Source organism: Salvia splendens, chromosome 10, assembly GCF_004379255.2.
Source record: "Salvia splendens isolate huo1 chromosome 10, SspV2, whole genome shotgun sequence".
NCBI lineage: Eukaryota > Viridiplantae > Streptophyta > Magnoliopsida > Lamiales > Lamiaceae > Salvia > Salvia splendens.
The window spans coordinates 15,925,067-15,941,216 of NC_056041.1; the positions used below are offsets into that span (position 1 = coordinate 15,925,067).

Genomic DNA, 16,150 nt, shown 5'->3' on the forward strand with positions numbered 1-16,150 from the left:
TGTTTTCATTACACTATTTTTAGGGCTTGATAAATATACCGAAAAAACGGTATATCGATCGTATCGTACCGAAAAATATTGAATTTTTGGTATACCAAAATTTCGGTACGATACAATACCGTATCGTAAATTTTCGATACGATAACGATATGAATTTTCCCATACCGCGGTATACCGTTTTATATCGAATATTTGATATATATCGATATTATCGGTATAACGAAATATATCGAATATAAATACGTATTGAATTATCGATACATATCGTTTATACTGATTATAATAATAATATAATTTATTATTTAAAGATTAAAAGTTTAAAATCATAAATAGATATCCGTTTAATTTATTTATATATTCAAAAATTATTTATTGGAAACACTAAAATCATAAATAGATATCCATTTAATTTCAATATATAAGGTAACGATATGACATTATTTCATATCGATATTTTTCATACAATAATGACACAAAATATATATTGTATCTGACACACCCCTAACTATTTTAACTAAGAGCATCTATAATGGCGGCGAGCGGACCGGCTAGCCGATTCCCGGCGCTGGCCGGTCTGCTCGCCGAACCATTGTAGTAGGCGAGCGCCAAATCGGCGAGAAAAACGGCGAGCGCACGCCGATTCCCGAGCGCTGGCCGATCGGCTGGCCGCCATTGCAGGCTCACGATGGGCCAGCCGATTTTTTATTTTTTTATTTAATTTTCGAAACACTATATATACGCGATTTGCACGTCATTTTCATTCGCACCACTTGTTTTAACGAATTTTATCTCTATCTTAATTTCTGTACAAAAGCAACAACGCGAAATGGAGTACAACAACGAGTCTACTCCAGTGACGAGCGGGTCTCAAACTCCCACGGTACCCGTAGGAAGTGGATGGGCTCCGATGGCCGGGTACTACAACATGTACCCTTGGCAGCAGATGATGCCCGGGATGGCATCCGGGGGTAGTATGTCGGGATGGCAGGGAATGCAGGGCGGATCGGCGATGCCGGGCGGGCAGGGGGTACCCGGGATGCAGATGATGCCGGGGTGGCAGTCGGGGATGCAGATGATGTCGGGGTGCAGGGGACGCCGGGGGGGACAACGTCTATCGCCCCAGTTTTGATTTTTTGACTGCTTCTTCGCACACATCGACCCCATCGGAGACGCAGTTCACTGGGTGTGATACTTTCTCCTAAGAGGAGTTGGGGATAGATCTCGGGGATGCGGACACTCCCGTTCAAACGGGGGGAGTAGGGCGGGGTCGGTTCGCGCCAAAGAAGAAGAAGGGCAAGGGCAAGAGGGTGGTCGGCGAGTCGTCGCAACCGGCTGATGACGAGAGCCCGACACAGAGGAAGTGGACGGATGCGGAGAACGTCGCGCTGTCCAAGGCGTGGGTGAGTGTTTGCGATGATCCCCTCGCCTCGAACAATCAGAGGATCGTCAACTTGTGGGCTAAAATAGCAGCAGCCTACAAGACATTTTTCCCGGAGGGGAGGCCACGCAGCGGGGAGGAGTGCCGGTAGGGGTGGGACCGAATCAGGGCTGCGGTCTCCCGATTTTTCGGGCTTGTACACCAACGCCCTCCGCATGCAGACCAGTGGCCAAACTGACGAGGACTGCAGGAGGATAGCGGAGAAAGCCTTCCCCGTGCCCAGGCTTTATAAGGAGTTCACCTACTGGAACTGCTATGAGGTGCTGATGGATTCCGAGAAGTTTCAGGCAGGTATCGATGCTGGCTGGCCGAAGAAGCAACGACTGAACTATACCGGTGATTACAGCGGCGGCAACAGCGGCAGTTCCCACGACCTCCCCGAGGATGTTGAGGAGTTCACGTCCCCTCCCGCGTTTACTAGCCGCACTCGCCCGGTTGGTCAAAGGCGGGCGCAACGGGCTCGCCAGGGGTCCCAGGAGGTCCAGTCGGCATCCCCCTGTTGGCAGGTCGACAGCCGAGCTCGCCTTCTTCACGCGTCAACAAACACGGGCTCAGATGTACAAGATCTTAGGTGACTGGAAGACGGCAACTGACCCCGAGGAGAAGAGTTTTCTTCACTCAATGCTCGTGAGTATGCGGGCCGATTTGAATGCCGCCGCGGCACAGTTGGGGGGCTCAGAAGCGGGCTCAGATGCCGCAGATTTGGGGGTCCCGGATAGCGGCGACAACGGCGGCGGCGACGGTGACGACGTCGAGGAGTGAGGCGGAGGCGGGGCGGCTCATGTGTGGAGGATGAGTTTTTTTTTAAAAAAATTAATGTACTTTTTTTAAATTAATGTATTTTTTTTTAAATTAATGTACTTTTATAAATTTTAATATTATTATTGAATTTTCCCGTATATGTGTCGTAAATTTAATTCCGTATTTTGTGTGATTGTTAATTATTTGTTTTTTTATAATTTTGTTTATTGTGTCTAGGTTATGACTAGCCTATTGCTTGTCCAGTTGCTTGTCCTGATAATATGACAGGAGGAGTTTTTAGTACTGATGATGTGTCAGGTAAAGTTAGTGGCTAGGCTATAACTGGGTTATAAGAGCGTCCACTATAGTAGGACGCGGCTATAGCCGCGTCTTGGGGGCGGTGGGCAGCGGTGGGCGGGCGGCTATAGTGGGGAAGGTGGGCGGACAACTTTTGGGGCTATTAGGGGGGCGGACATGGGATAGCAGCGTTCGCGGCGAGGACTCGGCTATTGGAGGGATGTGAAAATGTAGAATTTTGTATTTGGAATTTGGGGGCTATTGGAGGTGTCCACTATAGTGACCGAAATAAAATTTTGGGGCTATGGACAACCAAATTGGGGCTATGGACAAAAACTGGGGCGGGGCTATTGGGCGTGTCCGGCTGTCCGCCTCAGATACTCTAACTAGCTATCTCTATCGGAGATGCTCTCAGAGCAATTAGCCGTAATAATTTAACTTTCAGCGTCGCTCTCTGTAACCCTCACAATCCTCACGCTCTCTCTCCGCTGCCATCGCCGCCATGAACCTCTCCGCCTCCACCTCAATTTCCTCCACCACGCGGACCTGGAACAGCTCCGGGAGGCTCTGCGGCTCCCACCCCCAACTCAGTCTCTCGCACCCCACCCACAAGCTCAACCACCAGAAGACGATTATTTGCTCCGCCGCCGCCAAAAGCGGCTCCACCGTGATCGAGCAAGGTCTGGGTGACTCTCGACCGGAAACCAACCGAATCGGAGATCTTAGCCATGTCTCCGGCGTGCTAGGAAGCCAGTGGGGGGACGAGGGCAAAGGAAAGCTCGTCGATATTCTCGCTCAGCATTTCGAGATCGTCGCTCGTTGTCAGGTATGTGCGCGACTTTAATCTCGCTCCAATTTTAGGTTGGATTTTTTAGTTTTTTCTTTCAAATTTAGGGCTTGTAGATATGTGATGTGTGTCTAAAGCTCTCCTTTGGATTGTTACTGCATTGATTAGTACTACCAATAACTAATTGATGATTAAAAACAAAACAAAATTAGAGGAGAATGTGAAATTTTACCGTGTTGAGTTTCCTATTGCTACTCCTTTCACTGTAATGTGCTGTTTTTTTGGGTAATTTGCTAGAATTGCTTGTTAATAATTTAGTCCATTGTGGTTAAGTTGGCTAAAGAATAATTGTTTTTGCTAAATTTAAGATGTTATTGGGCAAAAAGCTATACCTATTCTGACGGTATAGACCAGGATTTGAGTCACTTAGTGTGTTTTTGGGTAACTTGGGTGTGTGAGTGTGAGTGTGTGTTCGAGTCACTTAGGTGTGTGAGTGTGAGTGTGTGTTCGAGTCACTTAGGTGTGTGAGTATGTGTTCGAGACACTTTAGCAGGCTTGCCATCAAACAGGAACATTGTTCTTATGGTTTAGAGTTTCCTTTAATGTGAAGTGTTGGTCTCATGAATAATTGTGCCAATTAGATGGTTTGTGTGAGGAAACAGTTGATGAATATACTGATTAGCGTGTTGTGTAAACTGTAAATGCATTAAAAAGATCTGTTTACGATTGTTAGATGCACAGTAGGAACTACTCAACTGCGTCTAACCATTTAGTGCAGAGACAGAATGTCTGTAGTTTTTATTTGAATATAAAATGTCTGAGTTCCATGAAAAGAAGATCGTGGATTCATTTTCGTTGCTTACTGTTTTCTGAAATCTTCAACGCCATTTATTGTTAGGGTGGAGCTAATGCGGGCCACACAATTTACAATTCAGAGGGCAAAAAGTTTGCACTTCACCTTGTCCCCTCCGGGATCCTGAATGAAGAAACTGTCTGCGTGATTGGTAATGGAGTTGTGGTGCATCTGCCAGGATTGTTTAATGAAGTGGATGGGCTTGAAGCCAACGGAGTCTCTTGCAAAGGAAGAATACTCGTGTCTGACCGTGCTCACCTGTTATTTGATTTTCATCAGGCTGTGGATGGACTTAGGGAAGCTGAACTTGCTAAGTCATTTATAGGAACCACCAGGAGAGGTATTGGCCCTTGCTATTCGAGCAAGGTTATTCGGAATGGTTTAAGAGTAGGTGACTTGAGGCACATGGATACTTTTCCTCAGAAGCTCGATATTTTATTATCTGATGCTGCTGCAAGATTCAAGGACTTTAACCATACCCCTGAAATGCTCAGGGATGAAGTTGAACAGTACAAGAGGTTTGCCGAGAGGTTGGAACCCTTCATTACTGATACTGTGCATTTCATGAATGATGCCATATCACGGAAACAGAAGATCTTGGTAGAAGGTGGTCAGGCAACCATGCTGGATATTGATTTTGGAACTTACCCTTTTGTAACTTCTTCTAGTCCATCTGCTGGAGGAATCTGCACCGGTCTTGGTATTGCTCCTAGAGCCCTCGGTGATCTTATAGGCGTGGTAAGAAAATGCTTTTCTAGTATGAATTTGTCAAAATTGTAGAAATACTTTGTGAAGTGTTCGATACTTGTACTCTGAATTGTTCTTTGACCTCAGTTTTGACATTGATGCAGGTGAAAGCATACACAACGCGTGTTGGTTCAGGTCCTTTCCCAACAGAAATACTGGGTAAAGACGGTGATGTTCTCAGGTTTGCTGGACAGGAGTTTGGCACTACTACTGGTCGCCCTCGTCGTTGTGGCTGGCTGGACATAGTTGCACTAAAGTACTGTTCTCAGATAAATGGATTCTCGTCTCTTAACCTGACCAAACTTGATGTATTGTCTGATCTACCGGAAATCCAGTTGGGTATTCGTTACAAGCTACCCGATGGCTCACCAGTTCATTCATTCCCTGGAGATCTTCGTCTCCTGGAGCAGATCCAAGTAAGCCCTCTCATCTTGTTATCGTTGGAATCAGCCGTATACTTACAAACATATCTTGCATTCTCCTCATATTGCCTTTGTATTACTCTCTCTTTCTAGGTCGAATACGAGGTTATGCCTGGTTGGCAGGTCGACATCTCTTCCATCAGAGAGTACTCCCAGCTACCAAAGGCAGCTCGCGATTACGTAGAGAGGATAGAAGAGCTTGTAGGCGTACCCATTCACTACATAGGCGTTGGACCAGGCCGTGATGCCCTCATATACAAGTAATCACTCGGACCCTTGTGAGGGTAAACTCTCCCTTGGAAATTTCTGCAAAAATTTGATCAGCTGACATGAAATTTGTGTAGATTTCTCAACTATTGAGGTATGCTAAAACTCTTTCTGGTTTGTATGGTTGTCGGATCGTCTCATGGGCCAAATTTTTGAGTAGTACATCATGGTGTGTGTTGTTGTTAGTTAAATCTCATCTTCTTGTTGGAGCAAAATTTAAGATTGAAGTTATGACAAATGGGATCCGTACTCAACTGTGACATTCTAACTTCCTTACCAGAAAAAGAAAAGCAGGAGCAAATAGCAATATAGAAAAATAATGATTTTTCACTTTTCTTGCAAAATCAACCTAACATTTTTAATTTGCAAATTTTCAGCTGTGATGGAGTGGCTAACATTTTTGTCGGTGTGGCTTCAAGTAAAAATGTCCAACACAAAAGTCTAATTACTTATGCATAAATCACTCGATCTCCCTAAATATTAACCAATTTTTTCCTTAAAAATTTTGCTATTGCTTCTAAACTATTGTGAAAACTCTCGGCTTTTTATTCCATTTAAGAACGCCAACTAGTTTTGTGAAGAATATAAATTGTTTCATAAAACCTTGTTTTGATTATGCAAATTAAGGGTGCGGTGTGGTAAATTAGACATAGTATAACCAATTTTTTGTCTAATGGATAAAATTTAGTTTCATGATATGAACTATCACGTGTCCTTGTGCTTAGTTCGATAGTTTAGACAAGATTTAGTCTTTTTTGATGTTTGATGTGTTGTTCGATGTCTTTTATGAATTTTGGCATTCTTATATGACAAAATCAATTTAATAGCAAGTAAATTTGGCCTATCTTCTATACATACTACTAATATTCCTCAGATAAAATCAATTTCAAGTCAACTAATTATGGAGTCTGGACTATTTTAAAGTTGAATAATCTAAACAGTATCAAATCAACACGGCACAAAATTGAGATTTTTCAGGGCTAAAGAAAGTCATTAATTAGCAAAATCATAGTAAGTGAACTAAACCTCCCCAAAATAGGGATAAATAATTACTCCGCAGCATTCAATACACAGAACAGAAGGTAGATTGTAGATTCACATCAATAACCAAAGTCAAGACCGCGTTTGGCCGGTCGAGTTGAAATTTAAACGAATCAACCAATTCCCGATTCCTCTCTCAATTCGTTCCACTCAATGCAAAAGCGTTGCTTCAAAATTCTTTATTATATAGATTCATTCCTCAAGCATTTGAGGAAATCCATTTCCCTCTTTTTGTCTTCACTGTTCTTCTCCCACTTCGTTTCGATTCGCTCTTCTAATCACTCAAGTCAACTCTGCAAGTCCTAGGATCCGACCCGTTTCGCAGGCTCCTCATTCGGGTCCAGATTCTGGTAAAGTTCTAATATTTGTATGATTTTGTAGTGCTTCGCAGTGGTTGGTGGTTATGGCGGTTTCTTACAGAAAATCCCGGATGAAAAATTTGGGTTTTTGCCGGTTGATTTTGATTCTTATTTTTGGAGCTGTTTTCTTGCTGATATTGTTGAGGGCCAATACGTTTAGGGATTTAATAAGTAGATATTCAGTTGAGAGTGACGATGATGAGAGTTTTGAATCGAATTATAACTACAGTGTGAGTTTTAGCAAGAATTTGAAGCTTCATCGGCAGAATGAGCTGTCGATTTCACTAGAAAAGCGTAATCGGATGTTGCCTGGGAATTTAGATTTGTACCCTAAGCTAGCCAAGAATCACATAGTGATTGTGTTGTATGTGCATAATCGGCCTCAATACCTTCGTGTAGCCGTAGACAGCCTCTCGAAGGTCAAGGGGATTAGTGAGACTCTCCTCATTGTTAGCCATGATGGTTACTTTGATGAGATGAACAAGGTTGTGGAGGGCATCAAGTTTTGCCAAGTGAAACAGATCTTTGCCCCGTTTTCGCCCCATCTGTTTCCTGATGGATTCCCCGGTGTTTCCAAGAGTGATTGTAGGGATAAGGATGATGCTGTGGCAAAGAAATGTGTGGGGACTCCAGATCAGTATGGAAACCATAGGTCTCCCAAGATTGTGTCGTTGAAGCATCATTGGTGGTGGATGATGAATACAGTGTGGGATGGTTTGAAGGAGACGAGTCAGCATTCGGGGCATATCCTTTTTATAGAGGAGGATCACTTTATTTTCCCTAACGCATACCAAAACTTGCAGCTGCTTGTGAAGCTGAAGCCTAAGAAGTGCCCGGATTGCTATGCTGCAAATCTGGCGCCGTCTGATGTGAAGTCGAAGGGGGAAGGGTGGGAGAGTTTGATAGCGGAGAGGATGGGAAATGTGGGGTACTCTTTTAACCGGACAGTGTGGCGGATGATTCATAGGAAGGCTAGGGAGTTTTGCTCGTTTGATGATTATAACTGGGATATAACAATGTGGGCTACCGTTTATCCATCGTTTGGGAGCCCTGTTTACTCGCTGAGGGGACCTAGGACGAGCGCTGCCCACTTTGGGAAGTGTGGTCTGCATCAAGGTCAGAGCGAGAACGCGGCCTGTATTGATAATGGTGTCTTCAATTTGAATGTCGAGGAAACAGATACGGTTCCTAATATTAAATCAGATTGGGGGCTGCATGTGTACAAGCACCAATCCGGATATCAAGCCGGATTTAGGGGATGGGGAGGCTGGGGAGATAAAAGGGACCGTCAACTATGTTTGGACTTTGCCAAAATGTATTCGACCTCAAAGGCAGATGTGGTGTGATTGGGCGTCGTTTCTTCTACAACCGGCTACGACATGTGAGCTTTAACACAGTGTTGTATTCTTTAGTGAAAAGATTGGGATTGCTTGACTTCTTGAGCAAATCGTCTGAATGCTCCTATGTTTACAAGAGATGGAACGGGCAGCTGCTACCTGTTGATTGTTTGTTATAGAGCAGAGACGAGCTCTAATATTACACGCAATGTAAGCAATAAAAAGCTATGCTTTTCTCTCTTTTACCCAAATTTGTACGAGCTCCCCATCATTTCACACGCTTAATGTACTGATACACGGTTTATTAGCTTCTCGTTGCAAATCATAGTACTTAGTTACTGATTTCATCATTCTGATAAACTTATTTCGTTCATTTCCTGTTGTTTAGTATGGTTTGATTTGGGTTTTTAGCTTCGGTTGTGTTAGCCAATCATCGCTTCTCACCTCTGCTCGCTGCTTAGTACTATATGCTTCTCGTATTTTGGTAGCAATAGACAGAGATCTTTGATATGTTACTGCCCAATGTTATCACAATGCTGCAATGATAGTTTTCACTATATGCATTGTTACTATCTGGGAGAAAATTGGTGTGCTCTAGGATGAGTTTCATCCAGCGCTTCGACTCAAAGGAAGACAAGAGGTTGCCTTCGGAGGGAAAATCGACAGAGTCTTGACAAGGTGCAGCTTCTAAACTTAGGAGATGGCTATGGATGATGAGCTTTTTAAGGTTGTGTTTGTTGATTTCTGCATTCTTGAAAAGCTGTTTCCTTTTCTATGTAGCCGAATAGGTTTGCAATTTCCTACCAGTTGTGATAGGGATACAAATGTCACTGACACCCCCCCCCCCTTGAGCCGGTTCATGGCCACGCACCATTAGCACACCGTGCCCCACATCAGCTCGTGGTTGATCGATGACCACGAGGTGCGAGGCCCAGCCCAGTAGCTACACAGTAATCAAAGAATGAGCATTTACTTCTGTAAAATAACTTCACAGATCCAAAATCTTTAGTACTCTTATCTGTCAATTCTTGTAAAGTCTTATTATAACATATTTTTGAATAAATTATGTGTTTGACTTTGTCATATAATCCCAAGTGAAATTGATATGATATGATATGATATGGACAAGATTCAATTTTGTTGAGATTCAGGTGAATTTTAGATGGGTGTGACTAATTGAGTGTATTTAAATATGTTCGAGTTTAGTAGTGCTCTACATGCAACTCTTAAATCCATTATTTTCATGAAAATTTCTCAATCGAAATATGTTCCAAATCACAAACGGTTATTATTAACCTAAAAAAAAGGTATGCTCCCATCTTTTGCTTCACATCTAGGATTGAAAAAAATCGAACAAAAATTTCAACAACCTTCAAATTCACGAAAGCAATGATCAGCCTCATCCTCCCCCACCGCCACCACCCCAAAATTCACAAGAAAAATATGCAATCTTTGATCACAGAAAGGCTCAGTCTCGCACAATTAAATAGGCTATAAACCCTCAAAACATTTTGTAATACTATCAATCTTTCCTATTTGAATAATTCGATGGAAAATCTGTCCTTTTCCTCTTTTGAAATAGTGGGAGTGAGAGTGAGATTTTCAAGAACGTGTTTTTGAAGGTTTGATCTCCGTTTCAGCTCGTATAGCAATTCCCATTTCAATCTTGATTATTTGTTTTATTTGTATGTGCAGATTAATTTGATTTACTTTAATGTTTTGAATTTCTCAGATGCTATTTGAATTCTCATTTTCCGAATCCTAATCCCTAACATTTGTATGGTGAGTATTACTTATAATTAATTTTGATTATTTTCTGTGATTTGATGATGTCCACTGCCTCAATTTCTTAAATTTATAGTATCAAAAACTGCAGATTTAAGGAGGTGAAAAAAGAAAAATGGGGGTTACACTGATGGAGTTTGGGAATGATATAAGGAAAGGTGTGATGTTTACAATTAGAGGGTGTTTGCATCATCCATTCCTTGTGTTTATTGTGTGTGGCATGATATACATTTTGAGGGCATTTCCTTTCATGTTTTCCCTGTTGCTTCCGGCGGCTCCGGTCGTGGTTTGCACGGTTGTGTTGCTCGGAACCCTATTGTATTACGGGCAGCAGAGCATTCACGAGATCGAGATAGGAATGAAGTCCAAATATGAGGGTGTTTCGCTTAGGAATCACAAGTTTATAGATGCTAATACTGCTAGTGTTGTTGCTGAGAGCAATGAGCAGCATTTTGTTGAGAATTGTGGTGATAGTGTGGAGTCGAACTTGGTAGGGCGTAGGCTAGATGAGATTAGTGTAGGCGTGGATGAATCGATTGAGGGGATTCTTGTAGGCGTGGATGAATCGAGTAAGGGGAGTGGATCGAGTGAGATTGGGTCGGAGAATGACGAGAGTTGGGAGGAGATGGAGGGAGATGGAGAGGGAGAGGGAGATGGAGAGGGGGAGGTGATGGCTGATCACTATGCCATAATCTCTAAAGTGATTGGTGATCTACTAGAATCGGAGTCGGACCACGAGAAATCCGATGGGGATTCGGGTGTTTCAGAGAGGGATAATAGGATGGATCACCACGAGGATAAGCCAGAAGGACCCCGGGAAAGTTCAGACTCAGGGTCCGAGAGGACCGAGAACACGTCTCCGGATGACACCTCGATTGAGGACATAATGCCGACGATGCTCCACGAGCTCCACCCCCTTTTGGATGAGGATGCTCCGCAGCCTCCTCAGATGTCGCATGCCAACTCCGAGGCATCGCTAAATGAGCATTCTCGGCGCTCAAGCAATGATGGCATCGAGTCGGCTGATGAGACGGACATACAAGAATCGGAGGTTGCAGATGACGATGACGACGACGACGACACAGAGGATCACACCCAGTCTGTGATCACTTGGACAGAGGAGGATCAGAAAAATCTAATGGAAGTCGGGAATTCGGAGATTGAAAGGAATCGACGGTTGGAGAGGATTATAAGGAGGAGAAGGAATCGGAGTATGGTGCCTGAGATCAACTTGTCGGAGTACAAAACCTCTGATTTCCACATCCAAATCGCTCCGATATCCACAGCAAGGCGTAATCCGTTTGATCTCCCTCAGGATTCCGGCCCTGGCTCGGCTCCTTCGGTTCTATCACGGTGCAGAACGAACCCTTTTGAACTACCTGACGACTTGGTCGAAGAGGATCCGAATGAAACAGCGGACAGGTCTCGTATAGAGCTTAGGCCGTCGCTAACTCGACACCCCTTCCTTAGAAGACGCAACAATTTCTCCAGTAGGCCCTCGATCTTTTCCCCGAATAGGCTAGAGGGGCGGCCGGTGAAGATAAAACCCTTCTTCGTTGCAGAGCAGGTGGTTGCAGATGGGTCGAGCTACTCACCGTTTAAACGGCAGTCGAGCGAGCACAGCTCTGGTCCGGAGGAAACGGATTCGGTTGGCTCGGTCGAGTATTTTGAAGACGAGGGAGGAGACGATTCTGAAGAAGACATTGAAGATGATCCGTCGAAGAATCATGATGGGGCCTCCAATGAAGAAGGAAGTGCTGATACGAGCGCCTCTCTGGCAGCGATGGACAAGGCCCCGGACAGGGAGCCTGCGTGCGAGACCGACACGAGCCCCACTGCGAGGGCTCAACTAGAAGTAGAGCCAGATGGTGATGGAATGCAGGTAACTGATTCCTTTCTCTTGCAATGTTTCATTTTCATTTTAAGTTTAAAATAGATGGTCATATTATTACTTCATCAATCAATTCATAACCTTCTTGTGAATTTTACCGAATTGTGGTTTGCCTCAAAATACCCCAACTATAAGTTGTTTTACTTTCACATAGTTGTCAATTTTCTCTGAATTAATGCTGACGTGGTAGGACTCTATTAATATATATATACAGCAAAAATGAACCGGGACTCCTATTTGCGGACAGCGGGAGTAACAATTGGGCAAAAATTTTAGTTCATGTGCAAAATCAAAACCGGATGGAAGTTTTCTATTTAGACCGAACTACCCCTTGTTCAAAATCGACGTAAACGTGCTGCTTCAGTCACTAAATAAATCTTATCTTGCGTATTGCAGGTGGGGGATACCTCGAGCGTATAGCCAGAAACGCATAATTCGTCTCTAGGCAAAGAGTTGGGAATAAACGAACAAAACAGCATTGCTTCTGAAAGAGTCGCAACCAAACAAGTGCTTCGGAAGAGGGTAAAAGTTCGAAAAAATGTGTCGGAGTTTTCAGCTCGAGCTCGAGCTCGAGGGGCTCAGAATGAGAACAAGAATGTTAGTTCCCTTTATTCAGCTAGCATGGTCTAATGGGATTTATTCAATAATGGTCTTTTAACTTGATTTCTTGAGATTTTTGATACATCCATATTTACTTCATCATTGCTTTGATATCAAGTTATTTAAATGCATGTTTAGATTATTTTTAAGTTTTGAATTTTTTAGATATTGAATTATTGGGGACATTTTGATAAGAATTTATATTAAATTAAATTGATTAAATTACATTTTGTTACACATTTGGCTACTATATAAGAATAGATTCAAATGACGTGTCCACAAAAACTTGGGGTTGAAAATAAAGCAAATAAAACTTATGGATAAAGCCATCACCCAAAACAAAATTCCCCCCAAAAATAAAAATTCATAGAAAAAACGATGCTCCTCTATGGCGGAGCAACTTCCACCAGATGCTTGATGAAACGCCCCTTTGATCGCCAAGTTCAACTCCTCCTCAGAAAAGCTCCCATCTTCGGTCTCAATTTCACCGCAGGAAACTCCCTTGCCGCCGCAATAACGGCCGCAGCAGCGGCAGCGCTGGTGTTGTCTGCGGGGGCCATAGAGGTGGCAGTGCCGTCGCAGCCGGAGGAGACGCTATCTAACGTGCCGCAGACGCTCTCGAGCGTGTGCGGCCCCGAGCAAAAGGACTGCAGGAAAAGATATAAAATCCAGAGGCCGAAGTCGAAGGCGGCGGAGGCTTGCACGAGTAAGTGCTCTTCGACTTGCATGCAAGGCGGTTACGGTTCCCCCGGTGAAGGCCCGTTTAATATCCGGAGGTACGAGATGCTACATCTGATTGAAATATATTTTACTATTTCTCGACTTTAACTATTTATTATCATTTTTTACAAAATGAGTGCAGAAAAGTAAACGTAATGTGGAACGGTTGTAGTACTATGTTATCTCTTTAAATAAAAATTACTACTATTAGTATTAGAATTACAAAGATTTTCCATGTGATGCAATTCAATTTATACCTGCAGACCATTAGTTGTTTTCAAAGAAGGATTTCGAAGTCGAAAATATTGGTAAGTTGTTTTCAATTCAATCTCAATTTACTAGTATTACTTCGATTTGCAATTCACTATATGATATAATTATAGAGTATGCAGATTTTTCTCTAGTAATGTAATTTAATCCCCTTTTATATACTCTGGTTTTATGCAGTTTATCAGAATGCTCTGACATTTGTAACTTGATTAGAGATGGAGAAGATGGACCCTGATTCATTCATTTTTTCTTTTCTTTTCTGTTTATTTCGTATAGAATTATTCAAAAGTAGAATGAGAGTCTTGTTTTTAATATGTAAATCCAGATATTCGTGTAACTGAGTTTATTTAATTGCTTTGTACTCCTAATAACGAAATGAGCTGAGTGAAACAACCAAAATCCATGAAAATTTGCAAACTCCCTCCCCCCAAATTCTCTCTTTTCTTTGCTTTATTTCAGATACCATGACAAAAAATTTAATTTGACGTAAAAGTTAGTATTGTTTTAAGAACAAATAAAGTATTAGTAATATTTAAAATCTTTTCCTTTCTCCTCGTCTCCTTCTTGAAGTATTTTTTGATCTATCAAATCTCTTTAATCTTAAACACACCATTTTAAAATCCAATATTAAACTGGCATTTACTAGTTTTCTCTAGATTGATTTTATTTCCCTTTCTATATTTTTATATTTTAAATGGAAAATAAGTAAACTCTTGACTTGTGTTTCTCAGCTATGTGTATATCACTATGTGGAGTATTTTTTCAATGAGTGATGCTAAATGACCATAATGAGTGATCCTAAATAGCCATATTATGGTCTACCATAAAATTAAAATAATAATAATAAAATTTTGATGTATTTAATGCTGATTCAATGTAATCAATTCACCTAAAAAACATCTAATATTTTCAGTCCATTGTACCCTTTATTATTAAATCTGTTTTTGCTTAATATACTCCATAAATTAAATGAAGATATTTAAAAAAGATGCGGTTATATTAGTAAGTGGAAAGTGTGGTTTTGTTAAAGTTGTAATTTTTTTTGTAATTTGTAATTTGTTTATAATTTTATTTACATTACACATATTATAGTTAAATGCAGTGATGACTTAAAAACTATGATAGCATATTATAACTGTATGATATTATTACTATTGAATCGTGAAATAATTTGATAATAATTATTACGATGTAGATGTATGCATGTATCCTAAATTCCTAATATCTATTGATGATTTAAAATTACCTAAGACATCATCGTTTAGATATTGAATTGGTTTTTATTACTCTTTCTGTCTGAATATGTACTTTTTCCTTTTTAATTTGTCCTAACTAGATTAAAATTATACAATGAAATACCTATTATTACTATTATTCAAGAAAACTTGAGTGCTATAACCTTGTAATAGAGGAGTAAATTTATAACTTTATAGTGACATTTTGATTTATATGGCCTTTTCATTTCTTTTATTTCTATTTCTATTTTTACATATTGTTATTTAAATTATTTAATATGTATGATTATTTTTTAAATTAATGTATCAATATATTTTATGAGATTTGATTCATGTTGTTAATAATAATTTGTGTTTAGTTTTACTTATTTAAAATTACTTACATTATATAACTAATTCAATTCTACTACATTTTATTGCTTGTACTAAATTTTTTTTTGAAAAATAAAATATAGATCTAATACAGTGCCACTAATCAATACTTATCTTCTAGCTAAGAAGGAATAATATTTTAGTATTAAAAGTATATAAAATATATATTATTTATAAGTGAAATATAAAATTGACAGTTAAAATTATAGTAAAATTTACACCATCAAATTATTGGATTATATTTAATAACAAGTATAGGTAAAATCAATAATAATTCATAAATCTAAGTTGAGAAATAATATGTTACATACCTTATGTGAGCATCTTATATATATGAGCACTATCATTGTTTGTTGCACATTTATCATTGTTGATTTTATATATATAATTTATTTTGATTTTAACTATTAAAAAAATAATCAAAAGTAAATAAAAATTGAATCTAAATGTAAAACTAAATTAATAAATAAAAATATACTGTACTAATCTTAAAACTAAAATAGAAAAAATACCTCTTCTTGATCTAACAACGACTTCCATCTCTTATCCAAGAAAATCATCTAACACACATTATCGTATTATTATAAATAATAATTTATGTTAAGAGCATCCACAATAGCGCCTAGCGCACCGCCTAGCCGAGCGCCGGCGCTAGGCGGTCTATTGCAGCCAGCCAACGATTTTCGCGAAAAAAACCGCCTAGTGCTCGGCGGTTCCGTGGCGCTAGGCGATCCGCTAGACGCTATTGCAGCGTCCGGATCGCCTAGCGCACCGCCTAGCGCGAATTTTTAATTTTTTTTTATTTCCGAAACACTATATATACGCGACTTGCCCGTCATTTTCATTCGCACCACTTGTATTAGCGAGTACTCTCTCTATCTTAATTTCTGTACAAGATCAACACCTAGAAATGAGTAACGCCGGTGGTAGTGGCGGGAGTGGTGGGGATGCTGAGGAGTACGAGCGTATAATGAACGAAGCGCTAGAG

The 16,150-nt window shown here is 40.8% G+C and overlaps 4 protein-coding genes across 6 annotated transcripts; all 4 read left to right on the top strand.

The window, feature by feature from the left end:
• The first annotated feature begins 2,882 nt into the window (after positions 1 to 2,882).
• Positions 2,883 to 5,743, top strand: LOC121750697 (adenylosuccinate synthetase 2, chloroplastic-like). Its single transcript, XM_042145279.1, has 4 exons — positions 2,883 to 3,302; positions 4,162 to 4,854; positions 4,968 to 5,279; positions 5,379 to 5,743. Exons 1-4 carry the CDS (start codon positions 2,979 to 2,981, stop codon positions 5,547 to 5,549), a joined length of 1,500 nt encoding a protein of 499 aa, XP_042001213.1. The 5' UTR covers positions 2,883 to 2,978; the 3' UTR covers positions 5,550 to 5,743.
• An 827-nt stretch (positions 5,744 to 6,570) lies between these two features.
• LOC121750698 (alpha-1,6-mannosyl-glycoprotein 2-beta-N-acetylglucosaminyltransferase-like) lies at positions 6,571 to 8,662 on the top strand. Its single transcript, XM_042145280.1, has one exon. The coding sequence runs from the start codon at positions 6,997 to 6,999 to the stop codon at positions 8,296 to 8,298; it is 1,302 nt and encodes a 433-aa protein (XP_042001214.1). The 5' UTR covers positions 6,571 to 6,996; the 3' UTR covers positions 8,299 to 8,662.
• An 836-nt stretch (positions 8,663 to 9,498) lies between these two features.
• On the top strand, positions 9,499 to 12,654 carry LOC121750696. Of its 3 annotated transcripts, none has more exons than XM_042145277.1 (4): positions 9,499 to 9,596; positions 10,022 to 10,071; positions 10,166 to 11,956; positions 12,362 to 12,654. In XM_042145277.1, exons 3-4 carry the CDS (start codon positions 10,190 to 10,192, stop codon positions 12,383 to 12,385), a joined length of 1,791 nt encoding a protein of 596 aa, XP_042001211.1. In that variant the 5' UTR covers positions 9,499 to 9,596; positions 10,022 to 10,071; positions 10,166 to 10,189; the 3' UTR covers positions 12,386 to 12,654. The 3 variants fall into 3 exon arrangements, with proteins under 3 accessions (XP_042001211.1, XP_042001212.1, XP_042001210.1); XM_042145278.1 differs by lacking the exon at positions 9,499 to 9,596 and adding an exon at positions 9,611 to 9,911 and having other exon boundaries at positions 10,151 to 11,956; XM_042145276.1 differs by lacking the exon at positions 9,499 to 9,596 and adding an exon at positions 9,611 to 9,911.
• A 218-nt stretch (positions 12,655 to 12,872) lies between these two features.
• Positions 12,873 to 13,954, top strand: LOC121750699. Its single transcript, XM_042145281.1, has 3 exons — positions 12,873 to 13,341; positions 13,549 to 13,593; positions 13,733 to 13,954. The coding sequence occupies exons 1-3, from the start codon at positions 12,944 to 12,946 to the stop codon at positions 13,788 to 13,790; spliced, it is 501 nt and encodes a 166-aa protein (XP_042001215.1). The 5' UTR covers positions 12,873 to 12,943; the 3' UTR covers positions 13,791 to 13,954.
• Positions 13,955 to 16,150: the final 2,196 nt, after the last annotated feature.

Bases quoted from the DNA above. Each gene is read 5' to 3' on its own strand.
- LOC121750696 (XM_042145277.1), top strand. From the start codon at position 10,190: ATGGGGGTTACACTGATGGAGTTTGGGAATGATATAAGGAAAGGTGTG. The intron at 11,957-12,361 runs GTAACTGATTCC...TGCGTATTGCAG, and splicing joins CAGATGGTGATGGAATGCAG to GTGGGGGATACCTCGAGCGT.
- LOC121750699 (XM_042145281.1), top strand. From the start codon at position 12,944: ATGCTCCTCTATGGCGGAGCAACTTCCACCAGATGCTTGATGAAACGC. The intron at 13,342-13,548 runs GTACGAGATGCT...TTATACCTGCAG, and splicing joins GGCCCGTTTAATATCCGGAG to ACCATTAGTTGTTTTCAAAG. The intron at 13,594-13,732 runs GTAAGTTGTTTT...GGTTTTATGCAG, and splicing joins TTTCGAAGTCGAAAATATTG to TTTATCAGAATGCTCTGACA.
- LOC121750697 (XM_042145279.1), top strand. From the start codon at position 2,979: ATGAACCTCTCCGCCTCCACCTCAATTTCCTCCACCACGCGGACCTGG. The intron at 4,855-4,967 runs GTAAGAAAATGC...ACATTGATGCAG, and splicing joins TCGGTGATCTTATAGGCGTG to GTGAAAGCATACACAACGCG. The intron at 5,280-5,378 runs GTAAGCCCTCTC...CTCTCTTTCTAG, and splicing joins GTCTCCTGGAGCAGATCCAA to GTCGAATACGAGGTTATGCC.
- LOC121750698 (XM_042145280.1), top strand. From the start codon at position 6,997: ATGGCGGTTTCTTACAGAAAATCCCGGATGAAAAATTTGGGTTTTTGC.